Genomic DNA, 11,772 nt, shown 5'->3' with positions numbered 1-11,772 from the left:
TTCTAATTCATTTAATTCCCTTTCCTACCTAAACTGTACATATAAGTGAATTTTAAGAGACTGTATAAATAAATTTTTAATTACAAAATGATGTTATACAATACATTATTAATAATAACCAACAATGCATAATGTTTATGCATGAGTCCATTACAAAGACGAGCTAATGTGTGTCAATTCTAAAAGAATGCGCTAATTTGTCCTGAATTTGTGAATGAAGTTGAATCCATGATGCAAGCCAATGAATGCAGTAACACAGAGGGGTTTAGCATGCTCTTTCACAGTCAAGAAACACCTTGTACCTATGGCATTTAAGAGGTATTCAGGATTTGCTCATCACATGTGATCAAGATCTTCTTTTTCAGTGAGCCATGCAGTTATGAAATTTGGAAGAAGACCATAGAGTTGACAGTACTAGCTTTGCCAGACAGGTGCAGAATAAAATGGTGTATAGCATCCAAGAAACGTGTACGGTCCTTACATTTCGGCACACAGAAATCCCAGTCTTATTGTCAAGGAATTTCCTTGTGGGGCCAAAGGGACTGCCAGAATGTGGTTAACTTCGCTGTGCTAGCGGTAACAGATTTCTGAAATCTCCATGGCCAGCTCCAGACACTCGCTGGTCTCGTGGCAGGATTCAAAGAGGCTGCAGTCCATGTCACAGTTGCAATTGCAATCGTTCCGAGCGTGGCTTTCATCCGAGGTGTGGTGATACCTGTGAGAGGGGCAGCACAGGTTGGTACACACCGTTTCGCATGTATCCGGGAGCATCAGGAGACAGTCCCAAAACTGGCAAAACAGACAGGTGAGGATAAGGGAGGCACACTCCTCTGTTTAAAGAAGAAGAAGAAAAAAATGATTAGTGGTCCATATGGGGGCATCTCTGAAGGACAGGCATGTGTGCTTGATAATTTTACAGCCAACTCTTAATTGTCCATATAGGGGTGATGTACACCATTATTCTCTCAAGCTTCCCCACCCCCCCATGCAGGACTCACTCTACTTAAGTAATTGCTTTATTAACTTCCTGAGCATTTCTATTGATTCCACATAATCTGGTTATTTAAAGTGCTGTCACTTTTCTAAACCCCTTTATTTACTTTGCCTGGAGAGGTGCTGGGAAGCCTCACAACTAGCTACCTGTTTGGAAACCTTGCAACTGTCTGAAAAATAGCAGGTCCTCCCCAAGTGCAGAGAGCTTTCGGGAGCAATTAGCGTTGGGGACCAGGAGAGACTGTACAAACTTCTGGCTTCTTGTCACAAGGCTTTGTCATTTGTATGGTGTGGATTCCCAGAAATCTGCAACACCCATATTCACATGGAAGCAGAAAGCACATTTCAAAACCTAATATAAATGATTTTTAAATAATCATAGTTTTGATGTTAGTTGTGTTTTATTTTTAATCCCTGTGTCCTTTGTCCTCCAGTTAACGTGAAGCCTTGATTTTATATTCATGCTAAATGGAATACATCATCATATGCCTAAAAGAGGAGAAATCTTCTCAATCCTCTTTAAGAAAATTGGTTTAAAAATTTACTATGCAGACTTGTGAAAATCTGAAAAGTATCTCTAAGGTATTGAAGGTAATTGGTAATTCTAGCCAAACAGCTGTGATGGGTTATAGATTATTATATTTTTTGTTTCCATAAAGGGAATTAGTTAGAAGATGTAGCAGTTCTCTTGTTAAAATTATAACTTTTTTTTTTTAGTTAAAAAAGTCTCAAAAACGTGAGCATTTGATAAATGGATAGGTAAGCATTTACATGAGACATCATCTAATTAATTAAAGTCAGTATCCTGAAGATGTTGATGGTTGAAAGTAACAATCTGGCATGAATTGGAGAAAAAATTCCTCCTCCTGATGGGTTTATCGATCAATTAAAGTTAGATTTTCATAGGGATTTATTATTTTTTCACCAAGAATGTTGATGTTAATAACTTTTGGTTTTCAGATTTCAGTTGGCTGAGACTGCACAAGCCTGCAGGAGAGATTTTGCCCCTGGAGTCATCTGCTAAAGGGTTCTGAGTATTCTTAGAGCCCTGTTCATTTACTTCCAACAAGTTTCCAGAAAACTTTTTTTACTTTTATTGCTCATCTATTTGTTTATCTTTCAGAGGAGGGAGAACATGGACACTTGCTCTAAAAGGGAACAAATATTTTGAAGATTTCTTTAGAATCCTTCTATGAAGGTCTAAAGTGGCCTTGCATATAGGCAAACAAAAATCTTCCTTCCTGCCTCCGTCCCACCCTCCTTCCCTGCCTCACACCCTCTTTTTTTTTCTTCCCAATAAGACGCTGGTGAAGAACGTCACTGTGACTTTTATGATGACTTTAATTGCCGTATATTGTTGCAGGTGCTGTGGCCATTACTAAGTATTTCTGGTGTAGGCAGCATAGCCCACAATACCTCTAGGGTGTATGTACTCATCTCTTTGCCAGACAGGGTGTATTTTTTTATTCACTTAGAGCCAGCTTCTAGCATGTGGCCAACTCACCCATATAAGTCACCACACACCACCCACAAAAATTCAGGAGTTAGTTAGCACAGTACCTAGACTCTATTTCACGTATGCATTTCTGAAGAGGGCGTGTTAGTGGTCAAAGATATGGAGCATAAAACCTCATCAAATTTTACTAATGCCAAGAAGGCTACGCTAGCAGCCTCCGGCGAAGAAGTTCTCAGTAGAAAATATTCCAAGCAAATGCTCCCTGTGCCTCAGGCTGGAGACTCAAGAGACAGACTTAGGCTATGATCATATGAACGTGATCCAGTGGGATCACATCCTCTGTAGATGGAGATGTGAGGCGAAAAGTTTGGTTTGCAGGCAAGTTAGGGTGGGAGCTGGTGGTTCCTATCAAAGTGTGAAATACCTATCTGTGAAATGGACTTGTCCTTTCCTGAGGGTGTATAATCTTTGGTTTAATTCTTCTTGCCAGCGTTTTCTCAAGCTGGCAGATTCCGGAGGTCTCTGCTTCTGATGTACACTGTAGATTTTATTTACACACACACACACACACACACGAGAGAGAGACACAAAAGTGTTTGGCCTAATCCTTTGACCAAACTGGCATTTGTTTTCTTCTACCTCTCTAGTTTGCATTTGAGAATAGAAGAGCTCTCTCTTTTTTTTTTTCTTTCTGTGTAGAAGTCAGTCCTTTTTATTTGGTTATAAAAGGCAAAGCCTCTTGCCCAAAAAAACATGGCAACATCGGTGAATTGAAAACAGATTTTTCCGAACTTTCAAGAGCATTGAAAACTTTTCCTAAAAGGCATATTACATAATTCTACACAGGCAGGCAAAACTGTTTTGCATATGGGCAATTTTTGTTTGCACAAAAGTAACATAAGCAGTTCAGGGGGAAATTTGCAACTGTTTGAAAAGAGAGTTGGGCTTCCGCTATTCCTGAATGGGTGTGTTTTCCTTTGCCTGCAGTATTTCTTGGGGCTTTCATGTTTAATAAACGCGATACCCAAAGTCATAGCCCGTGATTAGCAACCTTGCTCTCAGCCCATCCAAAAAAGTACTCTATGCATCTGTCTGCCTACTTCGTGTCTCTTCGGCAGTGTCTTCAAGACATCTCCCACTTACAGAGGTCAAATTGCATCCAGATCTCTCTCTTGCCCCATTCCATACATCTGTCCTTCCTCTGACTTTCTCTTGTAAATGGCTCCTGCACACTCGGATGAAATCAGCAGAAAGCTGGGACTCATTCTTGTCATTTCCCTTTTTCCCCATCATACCACCGTCCTCCACCCACTTCCTTGCTGAGTTCCACTTGTTCTGTCTCAAGTCGGTATGGGAAAACCAGAAGCCTCTACCCACCTCTAGGGCCACCATCTTAGTTCCAGCCACTATCAGCCATTGTCAGGTCAACAGCAATAGGCTCCTATCTAACACATTGCTTTTACACGAGCCCAGCTCAAATTCATCAGCTCCTGTGATGTTCTTCATTGTAGATGGTAAGAGCTCACTCTCCCCTTAAAATCCCACATCCTTGCCATAGCTTGTGTGATGGGTTTTTCTGGCTTCCCATCCTCTGTCTTCCTCACTCACTGCGCTCCAGCCACACTGGCTCAGCGTCAGATCCTGAGATGCCCCAACTGAGAGCCTTTGCCCATGCTCTCTTTGGCCTGTGTTCCATACTCCCCACTCACAGCTTGACCTGATTCCTACTCGACCTCTGAGCCTTTGGCTTAAAACATCTTCTTTCTATGTGCCATGAAACTCTCCTAGCATTCTATTTTTTCTTCATGGTACTGACCATAGGATGATATGAAACTAATTAATTTATTGATGAGTTTCCCCCTCTTCAAGAACCTGAGTTACAAGACAGCTGTATCTGTTGTTGAGTGAATGAATAAAAAAATGAATGATGGGAGATAAATAAAGTGGTCCTCATTTTATAGGTGAAGGGACTAAGGTTCAGGGATTGTCCCTGATCGTCATGAATCTTTCAGCCGAAAGGTGGTTGGGGCGGGGGCGGGGGGTGGTTCAAATCTCCATCTTTCTGAATGCAAAGTCTGTGCTCTCTTAGCTAGTGTTACATTGGAAGCAGACGAGCCATCCTGGGCACGTTGTAGGCAGCTCACGTAGGTCCTGAAATAAGCCTGAGTTGAGTACTATCACTGTTCCTTCAGAGATGAGGAAACTGTGGCTCAGGGAATTTAAGAAGCACAGAAAATGGAGGAGCCATTGTTTGACTGAAACTGTCCCCTCCAGAGCTTTGTACCCTTTAGCCGGCCTGCCCTTTAGAAGGCTCACGCTTCGTCTGCCATGATCCAGCGTGGCGTAGGACGTGGCTGGCTCATGGAAGGCCTGCTCCCTTTCCTCTCCTTGCTCTGCTCTCTGTTCCTCAGATTGCTAATGTCTATCCTCCAGGTTCTGTCAATGGCTTCCTGCTAGCTTCAGCTGGTGGGAAGCAGTGGCAGGAAATGGAGGGTGGGAAAATGGGAACGCCAGGGGTGTTTCTCCCCTTCTCTCTCTCTGCTTTGAGTGGTATCTCCGGAAGTACCTGTATCTTCCCCTTGGTGTTACCTCTTTCTGAACATCTTTCTTTCTGCGGCTCTTGTTAATGCCACTTGCTGGTGGTCTGTCTAGTAATGGTTAGTTACTAGTGGCCCACGAGTGAAGGCCAGGACTAGTCATCTACTAGTGGCTGGAGGGACCAAGGGAAGAGGTGGGAGAGCGTGGTTGCTAAGGTCTGGGTGGCTTCACTGTTCCCTTACTGGGCTTTTCACCTCTCCTAATAGCGTTATAAGGAGACTCTGCAGGTTGAGGTCCCTTTCTTGACCCTCCTGGCATCCTGGCCTGGGCTCTCATCACGGCTCTCACAATGCCCATCTCTCTCTCCCTCCTCTTGCCTTGTTAAGTCTGGATCAGAGAAGGTTCAAGAGGGAGCCAAGGCCTGCAGGCCGAGCAGCCAAATGTGGTATTTGACTGTGAGCAAGAAGCCATGACAAAAACCCGCCTAGGTTGTTTCATTTCCTTTTCACAGCCCTAGGGTACCTTTAGGACATCGAGGCTGTAATGTGCTAAGCGAGACCCTAATGATACTGAAGGATTAATGCGGCCTCCAGAGGTGCTAAATGTACAGCTGGGGATTGGCTAATTAAGAGGGAGAATCTGTCTCATTAGAAAGGATCATGTTTAATTAGAGTGGAAAAGGTAACAATGCAAGGAGCTTCTACCAGAGTACCTGGGGTCAGTCTCACGGTCACGGTCCCATACTCCCTGGCTTTGCCCTCCCAGCTTTCGGTCTTGTTACCCTGATGCCTGGGAGTAAGAGGAGGGAGGGACAGAGGCAGATTTAGCTGTCCACTGGAGTTCTTACAGCTTTCCTCGGCTCTGGATAAGGAAATATTAGCTACAAATATTAGCTTACAGTCTTATTTGGTTAAATGACTAAAAATAGTTTGAAAACTATTATTTCTAGGTTACCATATGATAATATCTCCACATAACAAGATTATAAAGAGACATCCCTCTTCCAATATTCTAGATTGGTATTTTCCATTAAATGCTGATTAGTGATTTTTTTCTACTAACAACAGCAATTGTAGGCTTCCCTTGCAGTTTAATTAACTTAGATGTTTGAGTAGTTTTCAAATTGAGAGCTGTGGTCTTCTTTTTTTTTTTTTTTTTAAGTCGGTAATGTAGAATAGGAATAAATAAAGTGTGACTGAATGCCTTTCTCTAGCTGGGGTACCATCCCTGATGTTATCAATTTTAATAGCTACTTAAATATGTCAAGATCTATTTAAGTTCAGACAAGCACAACTAACGTTCAAGTCAGTTCTTTAGAACGAGGATGACTAGATTTGGGTGATACTTAGTAAATTTGTGCTTATGTTTTTTTCTGAGCAAATGAACTGAAATAATTATAAAATTGAAACATTTTAAAAGGTGACACTACTGCCTTTAATTGTATGAAATTTACAGTGTAGAAAATGTAATCATTTTATTCAGTAGTCCATGGTGTAATTAAGACTATTCTTTGGAGGTATCTTGTATTTATGATTTTCCTCTTCCACCTGGATGAGACGTCTCAAAATCAAAATTATACATCAATTAGGTATATTCTCAGGCTTCCTTTTAAGGAGGCTGTTTTCAAGTCTTGTGTGTATCCTTGATTTTATTACCCACAGGGATGCCTTTGCAATCAGAATGTAGCAACAGAGCAGAGACACAGACAGTGCTCTGGACTTTTTCCATTTTATTCGGGAAAGGGACCACACAGGATGAGTCCCAATTTAATAATAAAGTAATGTTGCAGCACATAGTGTGTGATGTGCAGTAAAGATCCTTTTAAATTCCCATCAGAGCACACACCATGAACTGTGCTAATGGATGTAACACATTTTACAAAATCTGCATGTGTGAGGCTTTTCCATTCTGTTTTAAGTGGGGCAATGTATATAAATAATAGATATTAGCAATTAAGCATCCATTCCTATGCACTCATTTATACATTTGAAAATAAATTAACCACAAACTACATGAAAGTGGATGCAATCTTCTCTTTTCCCTTCTGTTTCCCCTGCTGTTCCTGAAAGATATTTTTGTATTTATCTCAGTACGAACAATGACCCCAGCTCTCAATTTCTGCATCCTTAAATTAATTACTATAAAAATTCTCTGACTTAACTCTTGATATCCTTGACGTTTGCTGTTTGAGAAAATGAGAGCTTCTTATTGACACTCGTGGGCCTTCGTTGGGATATTTTGCTCTCTCTTTTATCCAGGTACCAAAAATTCTTCCCTCAGTGTGGGGATTTTCACCATGTGGGAAGGGAACAGTGGGCTTTTACCTGTGTTGTCAGCCTAAAATCATGATTTCCCGGGTTGTACCGGACTCTCAGCCAGCGCTTAAGAAAGATGGTCTAAGTCAACTGTCCCTGTGAATCTCCTTTGCTCTTTTGAAAAAAACAGTAAGTGTTGCCTTTCCTGCATGAGGTTTCTGAGTACCAGCCGTCATTTTAATGGCGGTCCTTTGGCTTTTCCCTGAGAATACAAGGGTTCAGGTATCATGTTAGCTGTACCAGCCCTTCTCCTTTCCCCAGAATCCCTGCTAGGACAAACCAGAGTGGTTCTGGAGGGTACTGTGTTGTACTACGTGGATAGGTCCAATGGCAGTTCCTACTTTGGGGGTCATTACAAACCAATATCCATGACATGTATCCCTGAGTCAACCCACAAAATGCTCTTGTGTCACAGTGCTTTCTAGTGTCTCAGAGAACTCTCCTGCATTGCCTCTTTTCTTGATTGGCATCAAACTCCAGCAAAGACAGAAATGTGGGCTTCATCTTGAATTTGAGGTTGTAACCTGGCAGTCCACCGGCCAAAGTTGGCCCCAAGCTAGGCATTGTTGGGAGTGTCTGGGGCTGCATAAAAGAAATAGAATTATTGCCAACACCTAAAAAAAATTTGGTGATTTCACATAAAAGTCTGGAGCTGGCAACTCTGAGCCTCTATTTCCTTCTGGCCCCAATTAGCTGGAGCTGAGTAGTGGCAGTGCACTTCACTTTGCCCCAGTCCTCACCAATCCCTGTTGCTCACTGCCAGTCTAACTCATTATTCACGTCATCTCCTGGCACCTGCAAGCGGTTGTGTCTGTAGCTTCTGGTCTAAAGCAGCCATGACAATGTTTGAGCAAGATCATAAGGAACACATGTTAGAAGTTTCTCCCCTTGCTTTCTAAAACCGTAACCATAATGAAAGCAAAAATTAAATATCTATTATGTGCCAGGTTCTGTACTGGATCCTTTATACCTGTTATTTCATGTGGTCTTCAAAACACCCTAGCTCCATTATATAACTGAAAGACTGAGATTCAGAGATGGTAAAAAACTTATCCAGGTTTATACGGTTAATAAATTTCAGAGCCAGGAATTAAACTGATGTGATTCCTAAGCTCCTGTTACACAAAGTCCATTTATTTATTTTTTCCTTATTTTCAAAAAGTAAATATTAATTTAAATATAGACTAGAAACTATACCCTCTTATATTTTCTTTTGAGAAACTGTAAGCTTTCTTTAAATGCAAATGCAGCTATGGAATACTACACAATTCTTGAATGGTTTGTGTCTCCTATAAAGGGCACCGCAAAGCAACCTGAGTAAAATTACATATGTCTTGGTGTGGAGAGCATGACTTTGAACTTGACTGTGATGACCATCTCACACCAAATCAATTTGAAATTGGCTTTGCAAAAGGAATGTGCCTTTTATAGTCATACACAGGGGTGGTTGGGTGTAGCTTGGCACTGATCAGAATGCCCAGGAAGTGATATCACCTAGAGGCATGAACCGTGGTTGCTGATGTAAGCATCTTGATATTTTTTACAGTCCGCATTTATACATTTCCAGCATTTTAATACCATTCTACTCTGCCTTCTTCTCCTCTCAGCCTAGCGTCACGGGCTGAAATAGTCTCAGATTTGAGAAAAGTTTGTCGTTTTTCTTTATCCCCTTCATAGCTCCGTAGCAAGAATGATTATACCTCACTCCAGCTATTTAAAACACTTTGCCTCTGATTTCCAGCTTTGAGAGCAAACAATCTGCCAAGCACCTCATAATTGCAGAGTGACCTTGACATGTGTCATTCACCAGGGTTTTCAAATCGAAGTCTTCCTGTTTAATATTCATAAAGGCTCTTTTTTCCTAACAGCATATGTGATGATTTTACAGGGGCTGGGGGTTGGGGAGCTTTATTTAGAGATGGGTTGATTCTGAGAAACATACCATCAGTGTCTCTCTGATGAACTGAAGTATCAGTTTGGAGGTAGGAAAATTTCGTTTGGCATTCTTCGAGGGAGGACAGTGATGTGCTGGATTCTGACAGTTTTTTCTCACTGGGGGTTTCCTTGGCTGGTCCATCTGTGATATTGAATTCGGATACTGAATTTATAATGATAGCATTAATGGGTTTCTCGTCTGCATGCTTTTCATTTGTGAGTTGCGTATCTAGATGAAAAAAGAAAACACACATACACAAACCCACTATAGTTGACATGACCTAGTGATCTCAGAATGGATATTTGCAGAAAGTTTCACACTTGAGACTTTTGTGAGAATAAGGTCTTATTTAAGAATGAAGCATCATTGAACCGAATCACTTTGAACAAAATTATAAGTAAGAATAGAAAAGTGCAATAATAATAAAATTTTATACACAGTACAAGTTTCCCTATCACAGTAATTTGTAGCACTTATTTCTACTGTGGGTTTTTTTTTTTTTTTTAAAGTGCTGGGTGGAGAGAATCAAAGATATCATTCACTTGGAGCAACGAGATCTCATAGTTTGTTGTCAGCTTATGGTCAAAGTGTTTTCTGGATCCCAGAAGCAGTAAAAGGGTCTTAGATGCTAGACAGTGCTGCTCAATAATGGATGTGATCCCAGTCAAATTGCTTTATTTCTTTGGTTCTACAAACCTCAGTTTCCTCTTCTGTATAAGAGAAGTGGTTATAAATGAACCGTCTATCTGCTCATACCTGTTCTCTATCCTCAGACACTCTCAGTTGCCATCCCTTCCCCTGCCCTGACATTTGTTAGACTCCTAGTCAGGTGAGTGTCTATATGGCTTTTGGGGGTGTGCTTTTTGGAATATATTTTATTTCCATATAACCACCTGGAAGGGAACCCCCGGCAAAGTCCTTGACCCTTGAGATTCTAGTTTGGAGAGGCATAGAAAAGACCAAGAAGGCCTAGGTGCCTCATGTATTTTAGAGCTCCCATATTCATTCATTCATTCATTCATTCATTCATTCATTCATTCATTCATTCATTTTCACATAATCATATGTGGGTCTGCTATTTAAGAAGCACTGGGCTGGGCACGGGGGCTACATTGGCGCTTAAGACCGGTGTAGTCCCCAGCTTTGACAAGCATCAAAGAATCAGCAAAGAAATAGCTAAGTCACAATACTGAGGAGTGTATGACAGAGCACCATACCATGAAATCGTGTTAGTGTGGGTCATTAACCAGTCTGGGTCATAACTTACCTATACCCATTACACAGAATCCGAAGATGGAGAAAGAGTTAACAGAAGGTATTCTCAAACCAGCAGACCAGCCAGTTCCTAGGGACACCTTAAGCCCTAAACCAGCAGCAGTCCAGGTCATTTGGTGGCCCCACTGGGAGATGGCGAAGACGCGTTCTACAGACTTGCATTCTGTGGCTAGCCCAATGCCCGGTTGATCCAATAACGCTCATTGAGTGACTGGGATAAACACGACAACTCACAACCTGGGTTTCATCATGCTTACAGCAGCTCAGTGCAAGAAGTATATTCTTGCCAGCATCCATTTTCATCACCTTTTCCAAAGCTGCTGCTTTGTTTCGGGCAGATGGAAATCTCTACTGGGTCCCGTCGCCTGGGTCAGTGGTTCCCAGACTTGTCTAATGAGTAAGATAACCTGGGAAATCTTTTAAAACTTTGGAATTTTTTCAAGCTCAGGCAACCCCTCCCATCCTCAGCAGATCAGCTCACAACCCCTGGGGGATTTTTGACGGTCCCTATGTGAAGCTGCAAAGGCTCTTGACTGCATTGGGAGCTGTTAGTCCGGCATACGCAGTTGTCCTGTTTCTTTCTCAGCCTCCAAACAGCCTGGGCTTTCAACAAAGTTGCTTTTTATTTCCTACCTCTTATGTTGCTGGCTTTAAATCTCTTGGTTGTGGTTTGATTCACTCTAAACTGGACTGAAGGAAATTAGGGTCCATGAAAACATTGATCATTAATAGCAATTAACATAATAATGGATAGATGGAATTAGCTCAACCGATTGGGAAACTCTAAACTTCCTCTAATCCCAGAAAGATTCACCAGATTAACGTTGTAATGATGATGATATAAAAATAATAATTTATTTTTCTGGGATATCAAAGTGTCCGGCAATTAGCTAACATGACAAAGAGATAGCCATTCCGATTATGCCTTAGAACCCTTGGAGCAGTATTGATATTTGGAGACAGAGAATTGTCATGGGGAGATCGTAGGATGTTTAACAGCGTCCCTGTCCTCTACCTACCGGATACCAGTAGCACCCATGGTCCTAGGCTGTGGCGAACAAAACCGTCTGCAGGTATTGCCAAATTTCCCCTCCAGGGCAAAGTCACCTAGGTGGAAATCCAAACCACCGCTTTATACACACACTCACATGCACCGTTGCACGCCTTTTATGTCAGGTTCCGGTTAGCGCTTACAAACCTTATTTACCTGAAGCATCACAAAGGCTCCAGGAGGCAGATACTGTCAACCTCCCTGAACA

At 41.7% G+C, this 11,772-nt stretch overlaps 1 protein-coding gene across 1 annotated transcript; it reads right to left on the bottom strand.

The window, feature by feature from the left end:
- Positions 1-570: 570 nt before the first annotated feature.
- Positions 571-10,091, bottom strand: MDFIC2 (MyoD family inhibitor domain containing 2). Its single transcript, XM_040628144.1, has 2 exons — positions 9,245-10,091; positions 571-830 (listed from the first exon to the last, which is right to left on the bottom strand). The coding sequence occupies exons 1-2, from the start codon at positions 9,513-9,515 to the stop codon at positions 571-573; spliced, it is 531 nt and encodes a 176-aa protein (XP_040484078.1). The 5' UTR covers positions 9,516-10,091.
- Between the last annotated feature and the right edge of the window lie 1,681 nt (positions 10,092-11,772).

This window comes from Ursus maritimus, unplaced genomic scaffold, assembly GCF_017311325.1.
Source record: "Ursus maritimus isolate PB19 unplaced genomic scaffold, ASM1731132v1 scaffold_14, whole genome shotgun sequence".
Lineage (NCBI taxonomy): Eukaryota > Metazoa > Chordata > Mammalia > Carnivora > Ursidae > Ursus > Ursus maritimus.
This window is presented reverse-complemented; position numbering and strand designations above follow the sequence as displayed.

Bases quoted from the DNA above. Each gene is read 5' to 3' on its own strand.
- MDFIC2 (XM_040628144.1), bottom strand. From the start codon at position 9,515: ATGTCAACTATAGTGGGTTTGTGTATGTGTGTTTTCTTTTTTCATCTA. The intron at 831-9,244 runs GTATGTTTCTCA...TTCTTTAAACAG, and splicing joins TCATCAGAGAGACACTGATG to AGGAGTGTGCCTCCCTTATC.